The sequence below is a fragment of the Pezoporus occidentalis genome, unplaced genomic scaffold (assembly GCF_034315485.1).
Source record: "Pezoporus occidentalis ecotype Australia unplaced genomic scaffold, CSIRO_AGI_Poc_V1 ctg7, whole genome shotgun sequence".
Lineage (NCBI taxonomy): Eukaryota > Metazoa > Chordata > Aves > Psittaciformes > Psittacidae > Pezoporus > Pezoporus occidentalis.
The window spans coordinates 10,459,183-10,480,316 of record NW_026916052.1 but is presented as its reverse complement, the minus strand read 5'-3'; the positions used below and the strand labels follow the sequence as shown (position 1 = coordinate 10,480,316).

Genomic DNA, 21,134 nt, shown 5'->3' with positions numbered 1-21,134 from the left:
GTAAGAGTTCTTAGAGTAGCAAGTAAATAGTTAAACTTCAGTCAGCACAGGCTTGCAGAAAACTGATGCACATCCCCCAACATTAAAGTTTCAGAGTAAAAAATGTAGCATGTGCTATAGTGCTTTCTTCCATGAGTAACTGTTGTACAGGATAGCTTAAAACCAGCCTTGAATCAATTTAGGCTTGATGTAGAGTCACAAAACCAATAGAGCACTCTAAAACACATGATGGCACAAACAGCATTGAAAACTAGTATGCTATGGAAGCAGAACACAACTTTTCTGCAGTGCACATTCTGGTCCCAGGACCAGCCCACCATGTCTCCAGGAACATAACCCAGCAGGATAGTGATGAAAAGTGGGCAAATTCCCTACTTGGCTATTTATAAAGGTGCTGTAATATAATGTGATGATCTGATACTACTATTATTGCTACTTAAAGGGGAGATCCTGCTCTTACCAACCATACATGCACCTCTTCTCCCAGCTGTGCATCCCTATTCTCCCCCTTCCCTAGTTCCTTTTTACTGTATGGTGAAAATTCAGGTCACTAACCTGTCAGGAATTGAGTTCAGCAATAAGAAATAAAAAGTCACAGATTAGTGACTTGAATTGACTCATTGTGTGACAAGTACCAGAGCGGGATCTGCAAAGAGGCAAAGAGAACACAGCCTCAAGTGGAAACTCTGTGCCCGGCAGCAGGACCCCTTGTTTTGAAGGTTAAGAGCCTTTACATTAGTTCAGCTGTAACACATATGCCCAAGAACACTCTGTAGAGGGTTGGCACTCTAGTGTCAGCTGGAAAGAAATAAATTTGATTTGCTTGTGTGTCCTGTCACCCACAGTAAGCTCTACAGGTTGTGTTCTGACCATGTACTCAAAGCAAATATTTGGCCCGTTAATCACTTTATAACCTTCTGTTAATAACTGTGAGGTAAACCCGGTTTTCTCTGACTATATAGTATAAGCACACACACCCCTCGTTGGCGAGCACCACTCTCAAAACCTGCACGATCGGCCTCAAAACGTGTACTCTGACAGAGCAGGTTGCTGCTGGGGGGAGTCACGCGGTATACCCTCTTCCCCTTCAGGCAGGTAGGACACCGCGGCAGCCTGCCCCGTTGTCCCCCGCCCTGTTCCCGCTAGAGGGAAGAGGCGTGCAGCCCCCAGGCAGCTGCGGTGAAGGCCGCAGCACGGCGGCCGTCAGCTGCCAGAGCCGGCTCGGCCCCGGGGCCGACGCACTTGTGCGTGTCCCCAGCCGCGCGGAGAGGCGCTTGCAGCAGGGAGCCTCCGCGCCGGCAGGGGGCGGCCTAGCGAGGGCGGGTTGCGCCGCCGTGCCCTGCGGAAGCGGCTGAGCGTCATGGCGGTGCTGCTGGAGACCACCGTGGGGGATCTGGTCATCGACCTGTACACGGAGGAGCGGCCCCGCGGTAGGAACCGAAGCGGGGTGGAACATACAGATTTTACGGCTGCCATCCGTGCCTGGATGGCGCCTGATCGGTGGGGAAATACGGTTAAATAAACCGTAGGGCCTTGCGTTTCGTCGCCGCTTGCTCTCCTGCGGCCGCCGCGAAGCTTCCCCCGGTTTTCCGCTGTGCGGGGAAGGAGAAGGGAGCGCTGGGCTCTTTGCTGGCGTTCTGTCCGCTGGAGGTTGGGGTTGCCGGCACGGCCTCCACAGGGAAGGGGCTTTAAGCGGGTGGTTTCAGTCAGCGGCGCATCTGTCTCCTACCCTGGGTTTTGGGTCTTCTCGTCGGGCCCCAGTCCTGGGATTAGATTCCACCGAGTGCGGAGTCTGCTGTGGCTGTCAGCGGTCCCGCTGCGCAGCTTGTATGTACGTGCTTAAAACACTTGGAAGCCTCAGTTGCTGTTGGGAAGCTTGGATTTTTTAAATTATGCCCTTATTATAAATTTAATGTATAGTAATTAAAAGGCAAATATATTCTGAATTGGAAGGCAACTGTGGCCTTTCTTAGGTGTTTGGAAAGAAAGTGTGGAGGAAAAAATGTGTTTCTGTATAAACAGCTGTATTTAGGGTTCTTTGAATCACTAGAGATTGGCTTTAAGAAGGGAGGAAATGTTACCTTTCCTTAGAGCATTTCTCACAGCGTTTATAGGTTGTGCGTGCGCTGCTAAGTCTTAGCAAAGACTGTTCCAAAAATACTTTTCCACACGTTGAACTGGCTATCTGTTATATCTGTGCTTATGATATCTGGGGTTTTCTTTAGTAAATGTAGGTGTAATTTCTTACAGCTTGTCTGAATTTTCTGAAGCTCTGCAAAGTCAAGTACTACAACTATTGTCTTATTCATAATGTTCAGGTGAGTATTCTCAATTCCTTTTTTTTTTTCCTTTTTTTTTTCTTTTTGTTGCTTTACATTGACAATCATGAGATCAATATCTTGTGTGTTCTGCTTTGTGACAGAGGGATTTTATTATACAAACTGGAGACCCCATGGGAACTGGCCGTGGAGGGGAATCCATATTTTGGTAAGTGAAACTTCTGTGTTACTTAATCGGCAGAGAAGTTGTATGGGGAAATAGGGGTTCCAATTAAATTGTCTTCAGCTCTCTTGGGGTTGAATTACTGACAGGAAGTAAAAATGTTGATGTATAAGCTGCTTTGGTTGTCATACCTAAATACCTTTTTTTAATTACTGTGCTGTCTTCAGCCATTCAGATTGCTTTTTTTCTGGGCAGTGTTCTATCTCTGACCTTAAAAGCAAAGTTACAGCTAACAAGTTGTATGTGAATTTCTCATTATTTAAAAGTTAAAGCAAATAACTACAGTTTTGGTTTAGTAAGAGAAGTATTGTAATGAAGTGCTCTGCAGAAGGCAAAAGCATTAACATTAGCATTGTAACATTTTTATTTTTGTAACTTTTATTTTTGTAACATTTAATTGAGCGGGAGGGGAATATAAAGGCTATGTATGATGTCCTCTGTGTACTTAAAGGCAAAGTAATCTTGCTGCTCCAGAAATTTACTTGAGTTGACTTTAGTCATGTTGTACATATGTAAGAAAATCACTTTTCTTTCCTGTTTAAGATGTCAGTTGTCATGCATACTGAAGTAGAAGAAATCATTCAGATGGCTTGGATGGAAGTTAGTGCATATGTTCTATATGATTCCTTTGAAAGTGTTATTAGAAGGAGAATTAAAATTGCAGAGCAGAACTAAACCTAGAGTGCTGGGGAGCACATTATGCAGAGATAAATAGCTCGGTTTGGACAGAGGCAGCGTTGCTAGACCAGCATTGACCTTTGTAAGGCTGGTCTGTCAGAGCCTCTTAATACAAAACCTTGAACACAAGGATCTGTTGATCACCACTCTGGTGATCCTAGAAGCAGTATATTGTGCTAAGCAGAGCAAGTCTAGGTAGGTAAACTTAGCAGACCTAAGCTGTCTCTGCACATGGGTAGATCGAGTTTATTTTGACATTCTGCTATTTTATAGGGATTTCTCTTCTGAGGCTCATTGGTACGGCAGATAGGGAGGTGTAATGTGATGAGAGAGTGGCAGATTCTGTTCTGCTGCTAGCATGGAGAATGGCAGTTTGTCTTTTCTACCTGTTAATTGCTGTTGAAGTCCATGAAATTGGAGTTTCTGTTCTTGCTACTCAGGAAACTGATGCAGGCAAAGTTTAATTTGAATCCTGCCTTCACAGAGGCTTACCACGCTTAGGAAAATGAGTTCAAACACAGCACTGTCCTTAAATTTGAGCAAATGTGTGTCTTGACCTTACCTCTGTCAGTTATGGAGTGAGACAAAATGAGTGATAATCAGGGTTAGAATTAAAAAATTAAAAAAGAATTTAATAGTTTGCCTGATCCTATGTATGTCAAATTACTGTATACAGTCCTGCCTATATACTGAACTAGGTTTACACATAGATTTAGTGGCTTTCCACTTACTTTGGAATAGAAATTTGTGACATAATTTATTAAACTTTCCAAGCATGGATTAACTTATTTTTGCAGAATTTACTTACCAAAACTCGTGTTTGCTTTATGCCTTAGAAAAATGTTATATACTGCATTTAAAAACACACAAATACACCGCCCCCCTCAAACAAAAAAATCCCCAACCAAACAGAATCAAATCTCAGTGAGATGCCACAGAGACAAAGCTATTGTTCCCTGTAATAACAACTGAATTATGTAAGTGCACAGGTCCAGAAAAATGTGCATAGATGCAATGTAAATTCTGGTTTTACTTAAATGCTAATGTAAAGATGTCCAAGGTGTTTTCTTTACTGTTTTACAGCATTTGTTTAATCTCACTTTTTAGAATCCATTTGACTTGTAAAATATTTGTTGTATGTTTTCAGCCAACTGTATGGTGATCAAGCTAGATTTTTTGAGGCGGAGAAAGTGCCGAGAATCAAGCACAAAAAGAAGGGAACTGTGTCAATGGTGAACAATGGCAGTGATCAGCATGGATCACAGGTCAGCATACAGTGTTGGAAAGCCTTGGTACACACTTGAGTAACTAAAATGAAAGTTCTTGGTATGGTTATATAAGTGTGCATTAACAATACAAGTTTATAGTCTTATCCCAGTACTGGTATAAAACAGTTTTTGAAAGTGGTTTGTTCCCTTTGCTATTCCCTATTCACGTGCACACATCTTTTGCTGTAGGTATATTTAAAGCTCTAATCTGTTAGAATATTGTTTCTAAATTATTATTTTAGATGTATTGTCACTTTGATACATAAAAAAATGCCTCACTTGTAATATCCATATGTTTTATTTTTAAAAAGAGGTGGGGGTTAGTAATTGAAGAGCAATTAAAAAGCCTATGGGTTTATTCCAGCTAGAGCTTGTAATGCATGGAGTTTATTTTGCTGCTCCCCTGTATTGTATGTATAAAATTGTTTGGGTGGGGAGTTTAGGAGAAAGGAGATGACATTTGTATTTATATGTAAGAATGCAGCCTGCTAGCATATGCACAGTCATATATGAATGAATGCAATTCCCAGAAACATTATTGCAGCTTCTTTAGGAATGAAAAATTCCAGTAAAAAGTTATTTGGAGTTGGCTCACAAATACAATGTAGCTTAACGTAGCCTATAACAAATACTAACAAGTCTTAACTGTATTGGAGAGAATGGGGAGTGAGATGTTACCAGTCAGATTGTAAAGCATGGATGTAGTGGTTATGTTCTGTTATTTGTGCATATCTGCTTCTTCCTTCTTTGTTCATTACCGGGTATCCTCCATCTTTAATTTGTTACCAAATGTTCAGTTTGTATCAATTTTCATAGTTTCAGTTTTGCCCTAAAGCAAAACACCTGATCTGTGTTAGAATACATTTCAGTGCTAGTTCAGTCTGATCTAAGTCAATGCTCCTGTGTGTTCCAGTTCTCCTCTCAATGCTACTGCATTCTGGTTTGGCGGAAGAGATGGGTTGTGATACAAGGGAAGGAACAAAAAAAGTCTGAATAGAATTATATGAAGATAGAACTATGGAAGCTTTGCTAAAATTGTGAAAATGTACCTGCTGAATGCAGTTTGATATACATGTGATTTGAGCTCAGCTCGCTGCTGCCCAGAGGGTAGCATTGCTCTTCATTCTCTCACAGCATCAGCTGTGATGCCTGTTACAAGCTTTCCTGATCCTGCTCAACACACCTACCTGGCAGATAAGTACGTGCTCTTCCTCTGCTGGTCTGGTTTTCTGCCAGGTTGCTGAATCAAACCAATTCAGGGTCCGAAAAGCTGAAGACTGGAGCTCTTGTGGAAGGAGACTTGTGTGGGAGAGCCGTTCTTCCTCAAGCTGTGGCTGCTAGCTGTAGGTTTTCTTCTATCAGCTCATGTTCTCAGAGCTAATGGAAGAAGACTAATCTTCTGCAAAGATCAGGAAGAAGGTTTTTTTTCCCTGACTGATTTCATTGACAGTTGTACCTCTCCTAAGGTAAAACTCAAAACCTGAATTTTTCTTACTTGTTTTATATATTCTTTTGTAGTTTCTTATTACTACAGGGGAAAACCTGGATTACCTCGATGGTGTGCATACAGTGTTTGGAGAAGTGACAGAGGGCATGGATGTATTGAAGACAATTAATGAAACCTTTGTAGATAAGGATTTTATCCCATATCAAGATATCAGGTGTGACTGCTTATAACTTCCCTTTTTGAGGAATACATTATCATTAAACAAATTAATCTTTTTTGGAAACTAAATTAATATATAGTGATGTCAGGTGACCTGTACATGGTATCTTAAGTACTCTTTTATTGCAGTATTATTGGTAAAATAAGCATGTACTAAAGTAAACAATCATGTAAGAAAATGTGCAACTGTGTTGCCTTTATAAAAGCATCAGTACTAGTATTAACAAGCATACAGTATGTTTGGCTGGAATATAACTGAGAATCAGGGGGACCAGTTTGTTCTTACTTCGGTAAAGAGAGTTTTATTTGCATGTGAGTCATGCTGGTCTTGATTTTGTTTTCCATAAGGATAAACCATACAGTAATTTTAGATGATCCATTTGAAGATCCGCCTGGCTTGTCTGTTCCTGATCGCTCACCAGAACCTACTAAAGAACAGCTGGATGTGAGTGTTTATGATAGCTTCTTGGGGTAAAGTGAGGTGTTGAATGTGAGATGGTAGTATAAAAGAGTGTAGAATATCTGACTGAATATGATTGGGCCTGAAAGTTCATACAAAATACATAGTGCCTGAAACGCAACAATAACATCATCTCTCTTTTTTTTAATCTAAGTGAAAAAAACAGAATGAGAGCCCAGTTCTGCAGAGATGCATGCTTAAGCATTTTTCATATGTTGGGGGTGAGGGAGAAGGTCATCCAAGTAATATTTGGAAAGTAAGAAAGAATTTTTGGCCATGGCTTGATATTAAATAGCTTTTTCCTTAATTTTGCAGAGTGGCAGAATAGGAGCAGATGAAGAAATTGATGACATGAAAGGACGGTCTGCAGATGAAATAGAAGAATTTCAGGCCGAAAAAGAAGCAAAAACTCGTGCCATTCTTCTGGAAATGGTGAACAGCATCTTTCTGCGTTTACCTTTTAAATGTTATTCCTGTGTGTGGGCATGTTATATGAAGACTAGGAGAATGTGTACTATTTATCTTGAAGTTGCTTATCTGGTTATGATGTCATGGCTCAGAATCTGTGAAGTGTCTGTGGTACAGTGAAAAGGATTAAGCATGAGCATTGAAGGTGGTTTTCTGATAAAGTGGGTGATACTCTGTTTTGAAAGCCAAGATTAAATGTGGACCAGTGGAGGCTTTATAAAAACTTGCTAGAAATGCACCCAATTAAAAAAAAACCATAACATACATAGTATGCTGCTGATTATCTATAATCCTGAAAAAGGTTTAGCATGTGTGAGAGAGAGCTGAACTCATTAGTGATAATCTCTTCCCAGTACATACAGTGGCATTGCAGTTGCATTGTTAATGTGACAGCAGTCTTCCTTCCATGGGATTACTTGAATTTAACATTGATTAACTTTATGTTCTTCCTTAAAAATGATGTTTAGTAACTGCTGGTAGTTGTAAACGCCGTATAGTAACAAAACCTGTGAAGAGGCTTTGAAGTCTGTCTTTTTTTTTTTTTTTTAAAGAAAAAAAAACACAGACCCTGTTGAAGGATGGATGAATCTCTCACACTTCTTTACAACTACGAAATTCAAATTTAGGGTGAATAGTTTGTAGCAGAGGCTAATACCAAGGTCAGTCCAGTGTTGCAGAAGATCTGCTCTTGTTCTGCGGCAGCAGCGGTGGGGCTGATAACCTGTTTTCCAGATAATGTTTCATTTTGTGACAGGAAAGTGTCTTGAAATCATATGAAAAGATATGTTGCCACTGTACTTGTGGCACTAAAATGTACAGCTTTAGGCAGAAGTGATGAAATTCTTTTTCTATATGGCACAGGTAGGAGACTTACCAGATGCAGAGATCAAGCCACCAGAAAATGTGCTGTTTGTTTGTAAACTGAATCCTGTGACCACAGATGAAGACTTAGAGATAATATTTTCACGATTTGGTCCCATTAAAAGGTAATTGTAGAAGAAAAAAGAAAACCTTCTGTGTGGAAGCTGAAGTTGATTCCTTCCAATCTGTTTAGGTTTGGCTGTTAAGTAGTGTTCTGCCATCTCCAGAGACTTATGCTGTGACTGCATGTATTTGGATAGAGACCACAACAACGGCAATACAAAGTCAGATTTAGTAAAATGAATATCCTGTCCTAGCAGTGGTTTTAAGTGAGAGCCTGGGGAAGTGTAGGAGCAAGGGAAGCATATGATACTCTCCCCGGCCCCCATCCTCTCCCTCCTTTCAGCAGTTTTTATCTCAGATGCTACATGAGCTAGGTACAGTCTCTGGATTTTTCTTTCCATTGGAATATGTATGGTTTGGCATAAAGCAGGAAACTTTTCTAGCATCTGATACACTTCTTATTAAGATGTTCCTCATTCCTGCTGCCTTTTTCAGTTTTGAACTTGACTTGTAGTAGTTTCAGTTGATTCCTCCTAGTACTGGTATCAAAAGACATGATGGACAGTGAAACTTGCTTTCCTACACCTCTCTATTCTATATGCTGAAGTCATCTTTTTTTCTTGCTAAGAGTACTGGCCTAAATAGTCATGCTTTGCACAGGCATTTTCCTGATCTTGTTTTCCTTTTCTCAGCTTTTTTCCATTCTTTTGTTTTTTGTCTCAGGATGAGAGACCAGAATTGTTAAAGAAATTGCAGCTATACAGTGGCACAGTGGTATTCGCTGCTTTGTTCTCAACTCCTTTTCTAGTTAATGCACAATTAGCTTATTTTGTTTCTAAAAGCACAGTCGGGATTTCTGCCCCCCTCCACGCTCATCTTGTTGCATTTATCTGTGTTGAACACGGTTTGCTATATTGTTCTTCAGTTGGTCTCCTAGGAACTTTGTGCACTTTTTTCAGTCTTTGCCACCTCTAGCAATTTAGTGTCATCGGCAAACTCCACTGGTGACCTCTTTACTTTCTCAGTGAGAAATAACTGTTTATTCTTATCTGGGCTTTCACATGTTTATCAATGCAAAGATGTGTCTTCCACCATTGCTGCTTAGTTTTCCCAAAAGCCTTTGGTGCAGGAGTTTATTAGAATTTCCAGAGGTATTTCAAAAGACTGCATCAAATAGATCATCATCGCACATAAGCATATTGACTCTTTCAGAGAAATTCATTTAGATTTATTCAGATGGTCCTGAGTAGGTCCTGCTCATTCAAGTGCATGCTGACTCTGTTCTGCATTGAACTTCTACCAATTTGTGCACTACAGGCATATAGGCCTGTTTTTTTTTGTTCCCATTTTGCACCTACTGATGGAATGCTTCAAGCTTATTATTTTTGCCCAGTTAACTGTCTGGTAAGATGGTGACTAAAGAGGTGCTTGTTAAGAAGAGAAAGTTTGTCACATGGTATCTGTTCAAACTTTCCTTAAATGATTGAGAAAACAGAATGTGACATTTCTTGTCATGCATTAATACAAAATTAATGCAAAAAATAAATAATGAACAGTAATGGTGGAAGATAGGTTTTCTGTCATTAATCAGAAATTCATCCTTAGTTCAATACCTCATGTTAACCATTTGTGAGGTAAGTGTAATAATTACTCAAGTGATGTCACATGGATTTTTTTCTGTGTAGATACCCCCACATCAGTAAGGGGCTCACAATCCAGTGCTTTAATACCTTCAAGGGGTTTCGTGGTTGGTTTGGGTTTGTGTTAGGGTTTTTTGTGGATTTTTTGGTGTTTTTTTCTTTTGTTGTGGTAGTTTGGTTTTGTTTGCTACTCTCCCTTTTAAGCAGTCCTTGCCTATCCTATGTGTTTTGCTCCGACAGCATTGACATTTTAATTTCTTATCCATTTTTCAGCTGTGAAGTAATTAGAGACTGGAAAACTGGCGAATCTCTCTGTTACGCTTTCATTGAGTTTGAAAAGGTATGTTTTTTTAGGTATGCTTATAAAAGTTCAGTTTTGGTCAAGTGTGGGGTAGCTAATATTTTCTCATGCTGATCTAGTTATAGAAGTTGTAGGTCCTAAATGAGGCAAGTATGTGAGTCTTTCTCTATTCAACTGAGCAATACAAATGTGTTGTTCTCAGGTTGTCTTGAAACCAGTGGGAGGGGAGCAGGTCCCTTTTTTCCCCAGAGCATATTGGGACTTTGAAGAGTTAAAGAAGGGAATGCTAGGAGAAAAGGCATGCTGCATAAGGAGAGGAGGGATTTATGGAAGAAGGTAGATCAGCTTGTACAGTAGTGCCCTATATTGTGCTTGTAAATTATGTTTGCTTTTATCAATATGCTGCTCTTACAGTGAGATTGATAATGAAAGTTCTCTTGGTGTTGCATAGCTTCTTGTTTTTATATGTTAATCTCTGTGAAGAATACTAGAAAACACTGGAAAAGTTTCTCACTTTTCTTTAGCCTACTTATATGCTTAAAGTGGACCTTTTACTAGTTGTTCTCTTCCTTAGTTTTCTGACTATATTACATGTGCCAAACTTTGCTGGATTGGCAAATTTGAAAGAAAAAATGAGCTGAACTAAAGAATTGGATTTTGAAATGACATTTGGACAAAGCATAACTGTTTCTTCTGAAATGGCACAGTACAAGAACTGCTGTGCTTTTTAGAAAGAAATGTATGCCATTGAGCAGTTGGATTTGTGCTTAAGCTCTTCAGTAAGTATTCCTGTGAAATAATCATGACTCAAAGTTTTCTGGAAACATTAATATCAGGAGGAAGACTGTGAGAAAGCCTACTTCAAAATGGACAATGTGCTGATAGATGACAGACGAATACATGTGGATTTTAGCCAGTCTGTTGCAAAGATTAAGTGGAAGGGAAAAGGTAGGTACACTTGTGATTCTTTGGTCCTCATAACTTGATATGCCATGACTTCTAAACTCTTAAGTATTATACAAAAGTGAAGCAATTGTTACAAGTTTAAATCATCTCATCTTCAGGAATATAAATTTCTGTGGTACTGTAATAAAGAGAGCAACAGAGTTGCTCGCTCTTTGCTTGTTCCGTAAGAAAGAGTGGAAGGGTATACTAGTTACATTAGGGTTGCATTGCCATGGGTTACCTTTTTATCAGATGTATTTTTGCCACTAAATCATTTGTTCCTCTCAAGCTTTAAAAGGGATGTGTTTCGATATTACTTCCCAGCAAAATAATATGGCAGTACATTGTTACTTTCTAGTTTCTTTATTCACTGTATGACGCTTGGGTGTATACAAGAAGTCAGTATCCAGGTCAGGGATTTCCCTTGTAGGTCAAGTGTATTGCATAGCAGGCTATATGTTATAAAAACCCAATTTCATATATTTGAGGATGTTCTGGGCGGAAAAAGATGGTGGGAGAGGTGGTTGCAATGGTTACTTGGCTCTTGGGAAGTGAGGAAAACACTGTTCCTGGGGAGATGACTGTGCACTGCAGTGGTGAAGTTCTTGTGTGTCTTTGCCTAAAAATGGAGTCAGCTCTCAGTTGTTTGCATACGATTTGTCCAGCCTGGGGACTGGTCATGGGCACTGAGGTACTGGAACTTCTCTTTCACAGAGCTAAGATGACTTTGTAATCTATACCATACTCTACTGTGTGTCCTGTACTAACTGACTGCATGGAAAACGTTTCTACATCTGGGTAACATAGGTCTAAAATGCCCTAAATATTGTGAAGCTAACTATATTGTCATCTTGCTGTGCCTATATGGTACTCCAAAAATGACCTGGGAGGAAGCATTGTCCTTCCACCTGCAATAGCTATTTCTGATCTAGACAGGTAATGTTGCAGATTTAAGTATGACCGTGAGATGGCAGTATGTTGCTGTAGACTAGTTTATTAATCTGTGCGTGAGCTGTTACTTTTCTAGTGAATGGATAGAAAACAAAACCTGTTACACCCCCTTTTAAATCAAGACATGACATTTTCTTTTTATTATTTCCCATTTGAATTCTTATGCTGTAAACCGTCTTGGAGGTTTCCCTTTTTGTGCAGCCCAGTGCAAAAAGTCATTTAATAGAACAGTCTGTGTGCTTTCATGGTAACAGAATTTTAAGTAGTGTGACATCAAAATGCGACTAAACCAGTTGCTGAGTCCTGCTTTGTGATCATGTTCATGTGTTGTCTCCACTGGTCATGAGTGAGAAGAAAACACGTTTAATGGGATCTGCAAGCAAGGGAAGGACAGAAAATTAACAATGTGTCCTACTCTCTTCTACTCTGTTACCCAGATGCCAGTGTTGTTTCTGGAACTGTATGGTTATCAAGAGCCCTTAATTAATATGCAGAACCTAACGATAGGTATGGGTCTTGATTGTTTTATAGTTGGAGTGAATTGAATATATTTTCCTGTGGACAGGTGGGCAGTATACCAAGGATGATTTCAGAGAGTATGAAAAGGAATGTGAGAAACCTTCAAAACCTTCAAACCTTGCTCTGAAAGAGAAGGTAAAACCAAAGCAGGAGTATCCTTTTCTGGCCAAAGGTGTTTTTTAAACTAAGTAGTTTATGAAAACAGCCTGGAAAAGACTTCTTGCTCTTAAAGCTTGCCAATTTGGGGTTTGAGGTGGAATTAAGCATTTTGCGTTTTTCATTTGATGACTTTGCTGAATTCAGTTAAATCAGAATGTGCTGTTTCACTTCTGTGTTCGTGCAGGTAAATCACATTCCCAGTCTATAGCCTGTGGAGTGACATAGGCATAACAGAGTTCTAAGTAAGCAGCATCCAAAACAATACCACAGTCGTAACTAAAACATGCACTGACATTATAATTTGGTTGTGGTAAGCATGAGAGAAAAAAAGACAGTAGCTTGTTCAGATATCCACAGGCAGAAGAGAAAAGAGAATTGGGATCTGACTGTACTGTTCAACAGGACAGAATTCAGTCGTTTTAGCACACCTGTATTTTTGGTCAGTGGGTACAGTCATGTTCTGACTGAAATATGTGGCAAGTCTTGGTAAAACCTGGTCTGATAAACAGGGATTTGCTTGCTTCACGAGCTTTTATGTTCTGGTATTAATTGATACTGAGTAACAGATCTGTCCTTAACCAGCACCGTCAGTGCCAAGTATGACCTTGTGCTGGATGAGGATATAGAAGAGTCTCAAACAAGTCAGTCGCACTCAGCTAAAAAACAAAAAAAGAAAAGGCACCACTACTCTGAAGATGAAGAGGAGGACAGGAGGACCAAAAAATCTAAGGTATTTACCTCTTCATGCATTAACTTTATATCTGTTCATTGTTCTCTTAATAAGAGAAGCCAGGAAAAAAGTCTGATATTGAGCTGAGCACATGGTGTGCAAAGTCCTGAAAAATACACCAATTGTAAACATACAGAAGGTTGATGTTAGCGTCTGATTATGAAAGAGTCTTTCCAGATCTTCCTGGACTTTTGAAGCTTTGGCATGCCTGAAGGCTTTTTGCCAAAACGTCCTGAAGAGGCAGTGTAGCCTCTCATAAAGTAGGAGCTCTATAGCACTTTGAACCTGATTGCATATTCACAGTAGTTAATCATCTTTCACAAACGCAAACTATTCCTCATTTTCTTGCCAGACCAGTGTGTGTTGGCTTTTTCCCACATCTGTTTTCATTATCTTTTTCTATTTTTCCTTAACTGTTTTGGAAGCATTTGTGTAAAATCTGTATGTGGGTTTGCTCACATCTGTACTGTGTGAACATGTGCTGCTATGGGACTAGGGCTGTGGAGGAGATCATCAGAAGACAGTAGTTTTGGCATTCACTGGTTCCACTGCAGCCTGTCAGGTCAGCATTCTCACATTTCCTGTGAATTCAGGATAGTCAAGATGTTGATGTTTCATGGAAATGATGTCTGCAATGATGAAGTGGAGGGTTAACCCCCACTGAAGAGCGAGCATTAGGGAGAATTGAGCTAAACTGAAAAACAAACCCCAGTATTTTAACAATGCAAGCTTTATGAGTGAGAGCAAAGCTGTCTTCTAGCAACTTTGCAGAAAGTGGTAAGGTTCCAGCCACAGTAAATAAAGCCATTGTCCTGGCATGAGTTTTGAGTGCTGCTTTAATTTCTGCGTACAGAGAGCATACATGGTTCTGTTGTCCCATTGCATCACTTCTTGCTGTGATGCTAAAAAATAACTTTTCTCATGAACATTAGTGATTCCATTTTTTCAGTGCCACCAGTGAGCCCTATTGCTCATTCATGGTACCAGTCTTTTTGTCACTGTTTGCGTACTAATTCTGTTGGGATCCTTTGGGTGGAGGGGAGGGACCTGTTCAGATAATTAAAGTCTCAATTGGAGTATACACATAGAATAGGTCTGGGCTAATGTTGGTTTAGACTTCCTCCCATTGTTTTGGCCAATAGACACTGTGGTTTTAACATTCTTGAAACAGGTATTTCTGGAAGTAATCTTTGTCCTTGATGGTTCAGAAATTACATGCCTGGAAATGGCTGGTCATGAGTTACCAGCAGAGAACATTTAAAAGTCATTGAGGTGTCTCCACCCCTGCAGGTGCTACAGCAAGCACTAGCAGCAGCAGCAGGCTGTTAACCTTCACTGTAGCTATTTCAAGGGGACTGTGGAGCACATTAGCAGTGGATTTCGTAACATGGAAATACAAAGACAAGAGGGATTCCTGGTGCTACTTCCAGGTTCTAGAAGAGAGTATTTTCTAGTACTTCACTCTGTGATCTCTTCAGTGTCTCTGTATATCTTTTTGTGGTGTAGTCATCTGCTCCTATTGTGGCTTGTTCCTGGGTCTGCTGCTGCATTGTCTTCTTTCCTGCTTCTTTCCTCTCTGTTGCTTATCTTTACCCATTTTGGTGTAGGTAGCTGAGCCTTCTTACACCCAAAGTCACAGGTGAATGCTTACGTCTATTCTCTGTTGGCAAGCAACATAGTTCCCTTGTGGAGCTGTGAATATTAATTTCTGGGAAGAACTTAATTTTTCTCTCTATCCGCACTTGAATATTCCCATTAGTGTGTACTGTATACTGTGTACATACTGGGCAGTATGTACTCAGTCTCATTTAGAGATTCAGCAAGTGCTTTTGGCATGACTCTCTCCAGATTAAATCCGCAGACAGCTTACCTGACAAATCCTGTTTAGCATATATGAAATGTAAATTTTTTTTTAATTTAAATTTTACTTCTAATTTGGGCATAATCTGGGGAACTGGTACAAGACCATGGGGAGGAAGCATGTTCTTGAGGCAGAGTATGTTCAGTGTGAATAACTGAGGCCAGCACAAAGTATAATGGTATGGAAGGTTCTTTGATGAATGGCAGAATTTTTATATAGGCAAACAAGGCATTTCACCATAACCCTATTTTAGGCATATTAGAATATATTTGAGGTAAGAATTTTAAAATGAAACAACAGCAGACCTTCTGCAATTGATTGGCCAGAAACCACAGTAGTCGTGCTTTCATATTGAAACTTCCACCTTAAGCCCCTTCTGTGGCAGAGATTGTAATTAACAGAGAACAAGGCCTTACAATGAGAAGTTCTGGCAACTGAAAGTGGAATTCATGCTACCGGCTCCACCTCTGACTTGAAGGGGATTTATTTTCTGAATAGTTTCCATGATGTTGAGTGGTTTTTCAGTTCTCTTGCTGTTTTGTTTTTGGTTTGGTTTGTTTTTTTTTAGTAGATTTTGACTCATCTTTTTTTTAGTCTGCCAACTGTTTTCTGAATGTTCAGTCTCTGTGTTGATGTTTTAAGAATATATTTTTGAATCTTGTGCTGTTTGACTTGATTCCAGAGGGTAGACAAGGTAGGGTGTTGTGGCTTCCTTATGGTAGGTAACAGGTTGTGGGTCTGGAGCACAAGGCTGGACTTACCTTTAGGTTTATGAATAGGATTTAGTAGAGGTTTTTGAATACAGGGCATGCTTCTCCTTGAGATCTGTATTATGACTTTGTTCCCTTTCCAGTTTTCTGTGTGTTTTTTTTGCTCCTTGGATCTTTTTATTTTTGGATAACTGGATCTGTGGAGTATAGCACAATGCAGTGGATTTTTCAGGTTTCGGTAGTGCATGGTGTTGCCAGAGATAGTGATTTTTCTAGTTTCAGTTCCCGGCTCTTACTGCTTATTGGACACTCTTTCTATTTAGTGTCAAGTTTGATCAAAATCTCCCTCCTGAAAAGGCTGTCTCTATTTGCTCCTTTTAATTTTTAAACTAGTGTGTTTAATGTATGTAGAGGTGGCATATTTATTCTGCTTTTGTGGTCATGGCATTTCTAGCTGGTTTACCTGCAGGTACTGTTTGACAATTTACTGCTTTTGGCCAAGTAGTTATGAACTTCCAGAGAAGTATCTTTTCCTCTTTTGATATTTCCTTCCTTGTGACTGTTCACAAGCACAGTGCTGGGTTAAGGTTTGGAGTGATCATAACTTACTCATTGACTGATAAGAGGCTGTGATCTTGGATTGAGAAATACGAACTTCAGCAGGAAGAGAGAGCCTGTTTTTAAGTAGGAATCTTTTTCTTCTTCTGCCAGTGGCAAAACAGCGTGTTCCTGACTTGGATAGGGCATAAAGGATTTGATTTAAAAATACTGTTATTTTTAGTAACTTCGAGTGTTAACACCATTGGTCTTTTCTGTGCCAAAGACTCCAAAAGGGTAAAATCGTATTTAAGGGGAAAGGTAACCGATTGGGGAAGGGACTAAGATGCAATTCATTCTACTAATTCAAATTACTGCCTCCTTTTAATTTACACTGTGGTCATATTAGCTACTGTGTTGACCTTGTGGTATTTTCAGACTTGCCCTGAACATCTGTACCTTAAATGTTTCTGTGAAGGTCATTGTGCATAGCTAGCTCCATGCTCATATGACTTCTTTTAAACCTTTCAGCAAGTTGCCCTTTTGTATGGCATTCAACAGGGGCTATTTGTCTTTTACTTTCAAGTCTTCACTAACCTGTTCCCTGCCCTGACTTGGCTGGTAGCATGTCTGCAGGGTTGGTTTGCTAGGTTTTCCAGCTGAGTCCTGTTCTGCTTTTCTCTTGTTTCTCCCGTGTGCTGGGAGGAAGCTTCAGCAACAAACTATCAAGAAGGCAGCAGTGCGCCAAGGCCAGTGCAAGCAGTGCCCAGCAGTAGTAGAAATTCTTGGTTGTGTTGATAAGGATGAAATCTGTGATTAGTGATGTGTTGATCCAGGCGGGTTATGTTGCTCCTTGTAACTGGTATTTCAGCATTATCTATGCAATTCTAAGAGGTAGTGTTTGCTCTGGGAATCATCCTGGACTCTGTCTCCCTGGATAAAAGCTCTGCTTGGAGTTGAGTTTTTTGCTATTCTTCTAAATAAATTAAGTTAGCTTGTCTGTGCATGCAGTACAGGTTTTAGCCATACAGTTGTGAACGCTGCTGTCAAGAGTGCATGTTCACAAAAATGAAAGTTGTATCTGAAATGAAGAAACAAATATTGAATAATTGCAGACATTTTTCGTAGTTCATACCAATCTGTGTTTAACACTGGTATTATTAAAATCCCATAAAACAGTATCTGCCCTGATACAGTCACCTGATACCAAACTTGAAGGTGATTGTGCCTTCAAAACAGAAGTACCTGCCACTTTCTTAATAGCAAGTTGTATGCATATTTTTCCTCAGGATTCTGAAGCTCCCTCCTTTACCTGAATAATAAAAACAAACTAGTTTTTAGTAGTGCTTGAAATGTTAGTTCGCATGTCAAAACTCATGCGAATACACAAAGCGTTGTGTATTAATTCTTTAGAGTTCCTTGAAATGAAATGGCAACTTCCTAAATGGTTTTTATCATTTTACTTTTAAAACTGCTGTGATGCTGTGGCTTGTAGAGGTGTTGGTGTCTCCACACAGTCATTTTAGCATATTGCCCTAATCTGTTAGTGTGACATTTCACAATCTGAGTAATGGGGCCATCGTTCCTTCATTTACTATACACTGGTTTCATACTGTCTGCCTAGGGCAACACGAAAAGCAGGTGTCCTACTGACAGCCATTCCCCCTTTGTTAAATAAACTTCATTTCTCTCTGGAGCAAATACATTCTGTGCACTGAGCCACCCAGTCAACATTCTTGGTGACAACATGCAGAAAGCCAGGGAAATTCAGAATTTCCTCAGTTTTGGCTACCTGAACTCACAGCATTTTTTTTTTTTTTCCATGAGTTTTTGTGTGTGTGTGCTCAAACCCCATTACCATTTGTGGTACATACTGTTGGTCTCTCCTTCTTAGGCCATTTAAATTAGATAGGCTTGAACCCCTTAGAGTTTACTATATCTGTGTGTATTCCCATATGTTTTCTGTATGGGTCTTTCTCAGCAGCCTGCAAAATGCAACTGATTTTTTCATTAATTTGTTATTTCCATTTCAACTCCTACACCTTGTGTTACTGGTTGACAGTACATTTAAAAGGATTGGATTCATCATGCTGAATTTCTTGTGGACTTCTAGCTTCAGGGAAGAGATTTGCATGTATGAGGTTTCTGTAATGGTGTCGTTAATTTTTCTGAGGCCTAGAATTTAGGCCATTGAGGATTATTACAGGCAGTCTTAGGAAGTGTTCTGCATCTTCATAGTACCGGAATGCCTGTGAGGCTTGAACCAAAACCTATGATGGAAGTACTTGCATTGCGCAGATAAGTCACAATTCAAATCTGGCTTAGAAGCTCATGTGATGCTTATGAAGAGTTTGACAATATTCATCTGAGTTGAATCTCTGGTATAACCAGTTTTCACTAAAGCTCCTTAGGAAATACAAGCAGCAGTATGCCTAGCAGCCATGCTTTTTTCCATAAAAGCTGGCAAAAACTTTAGACCTATCTTCTTCATATAGTTACAGCGGGGGTTTTTATGTGTTACCTTTTCACATCATGGATGTGAATGTATTCCAGAAAGTACCAGCCTTAGCTAAGGAACCAACTTTGCCTGACTTCTAGTTCTCTTCATGCCTTTCTGTATTTACCCCTTTTGTCTGTAACTTGCATATCTATCCAATTTCTTTTACAGGATTCTGAGCGAAAGCATGAAGGAGAACGCTGTAGAGAGAAGATGAGGAGCGAGAGGAAAGACAGGCATCGGAGTCGCAGCCGATCTCAAGAGAGAGACTATTCTTACAGTAAACAAAAAGACAAATACAGAGAGGACTTCCGAGTAAGAGACTGGGACAAAAAAGCAGACAAACCCAGAAGTCCTAAGAAATCAAAAGAGAGGTCCAAGTACAGATGAAGGATAAGGAAAAGAGAGAGGGAACTAAAATGTGCTTCTTTCCAGCATTTCCAATATTCTCTTAAATGGATGTGCACTTACTGGATAAAAGCAGTTGCCTTCTGTTGGCAGCTTGGCCTTACAGTTCTGTGTCGGAGTAAGCCTTGATGCCAAAAAGGTGGTTTCAATAAAGTATTTCATGTTAGTGGAATGGTTTGAGTCTCCAATAAAGAATGTTGTCTAAAGCCATTGGGAAACATAACCATGCACTAATGAGTGAATTATCTTTCTCCACTGTGGAGAGATGTGCAGGACATACCTTCTTTCTACAAGGAAGTTGTATTTACCTTTCAGCAGTTTCAGATGCTATGGTAGTGAGTGTGATAGAAGACCTGAGGAGACAGAAATGTGCTGTGCACCCTCCTTCCAAAAGGTGGGCAGGTACCATTTGTACTCAGCACTCTTTATTTCCTTCCTTTAGAAGTATGTGCTTCTGGATGGTTTAGTCCCATCAGCAATGTTTGCTGATACCACTGTGTAGCAGTGGTTAAAGGCACTGAAGTACTGCCGTGCTGATTGCCGGGGCCATGGAATTGCTGCACCATGCTAAGGCAATTGCACTTACTTGATCACATATTTGTAGGTCACTTGGCTGTATGGCATTGCTGGAGGATGCCTCTTAGAACTGAGGTTCACTTGATACTTGTCCATCTGTAGTCACTGTTAAAGATCTGGACTCTGCAATGTCAGGGGGATCCAGCTGCTATGATGTCAGGCAGGTTAGGGGGAGAAAGGTAAGAAAGAAAATAGTCATTAGCAGAGTTAGCAGAAAAGCAGAATGTGTAACTTGGATTGTATTTGCCAAACCTAGATGGGATTAATTTTCAAGTTTTGTGGCAGAAGTAAGTCAGTTAATAACTCTTAATCTACAGAGGAACACGATGTTATCAGAGCTTGGGTCTTAGTGAAAGTTGGCAGAGTCTTAAATGTCTGATTTTTCTCCCCACCATTTAAACAGTGTATACACACAGTTTAAGAAAATGCATGTCCTCCTTTTCATCTCCAGAAGAGGAGAGATTTGTATTGTTAGGAGGGGAGGGGACATGTCAGGAATAGTAGTTGTCTTTCCTTCCCACCCATGAAATGTGTGATGGCTCAGAGGCAGCCTGCTTGGATGAATAAATTTAACTTTTTCCTTTTGTGATTGTGTTTTTTTTCCCTGTTCCTTGCTGTAGTGTCTGATTGTAATAAGATTTTATAGCTTGATACCTGTTACTGGAACATGATCTGCAGGACAAAGAGTAAATCTAAAATTCAAGGCAGTGAGTTGTTGCACATTCAAATGCCTGGCTGGCTGCCATTTGAATGGATTGTATGCAGAAAGTGAACTTCTGATTGAGATGCTTTTGTGGGAAGACTGGTACTAAAGGTAAAAAGCAGCTCTTTACCCCATGGCAAAAGATTCTGACAAAGCAGGCCAGGCTAGATGCCTATCATATCCAGACCCAAGCTGAGCAGGAATGCTGAGGATGTTGTATACCGGAATGTGCTTTCCACTAGCCTCTACCCTCTCTTTGCTTTGTTAAAGACTTGAGTTTATTTGGCTTAGAAGCTGCCTTTTGATGAATCTCTAACTTCTGTCTGCTTCGAAGCATGGAACTGGAAATCAAGGGTTTCCATAACTGTCTCCTGACAAAAGCTTTCTAAGCCATTGGTGACTTGCAGGGGCCTGCGCCATCCTTGCAGAGGCTGAGCAAGAGTGCAGGGCCTGCTGCCCCAGAGGGGGAATAAGTAGGAAGCCTGTTTTTGTGAGTCTTTCTCTGGAAGATTCCTGCCTTCAGTTTGGGGATAGGAAGACTTCCGAAGGACTGCGCTAGGCCACGATATGATGCATGTGGGGTGGTGCTGCTGAGGCTGTAGATTTTGTCTAGCTCTTCCTGCTTTCAGCC

The 21,134-nt window shown here is 40.2% G+C and overlaps 1 protein-coding gene across 1 annotated transcript; it reads left to right on the top strand.

Annotated features, from left to right (window-relative positions):
* Nucleotides 1-1,278: 1,278 nt before the first annotated feature.
* PPIL4 (peptidylprolyl isomerase like 4) lies at nt 1,279-20,387 on the top strand. The gene is made up of 13 exons (XM_062641790.1): nt 1,279-1,430; nt 2,251-2,318; nt 2,423-2,487; nt 4,328-4,445; nt 5,967-6,109; nt 6,463-6,559; nt 6,890-7,006; nt 7,904-8,028; nt 9,880-9,946; nt 10,744-10,855; nt 12,369-12,474; nt 13,073-13,211; nt 18,988-20,387. Exons 1-13 carry the CDS (start codon nt 1,361-1,363, stop codon nt 19,204-19,206), a joined length of 1,446 nt encoding a protein of 481 aa, XP_062497774.1. The 5' UTR covers nt 1,279-1,360; the 3' UTR covers nt 19,207-20,387.
* The last annotated feature ends 747 nt before the right edge of the window (nt 20,388-21,134 follow it).

Coding starts and splice junctions, on each gene's coding strand:
- PPIL4 (XM_062641790.1), top strand. CDS start 1,361: ATGGCGGTGCTGCTGGAGACCACCGTGGGGGATCTGGTCATCGACCTG. Junction 1,431..2,250: donor CACGGAGGAGCGGCCCCGCG/GTAGGAACCGAA, acceptor AATTTCTTACAG/CTTGTCTGAATTTTCTGAAG. Junction 6,560..6,889: donor CTACTAAAGAACAGCTGGAT/GTGAGTGTTTAT, acceptor TTAATTTTGCAG/AGTGGCAGAATAGGAGCAGA.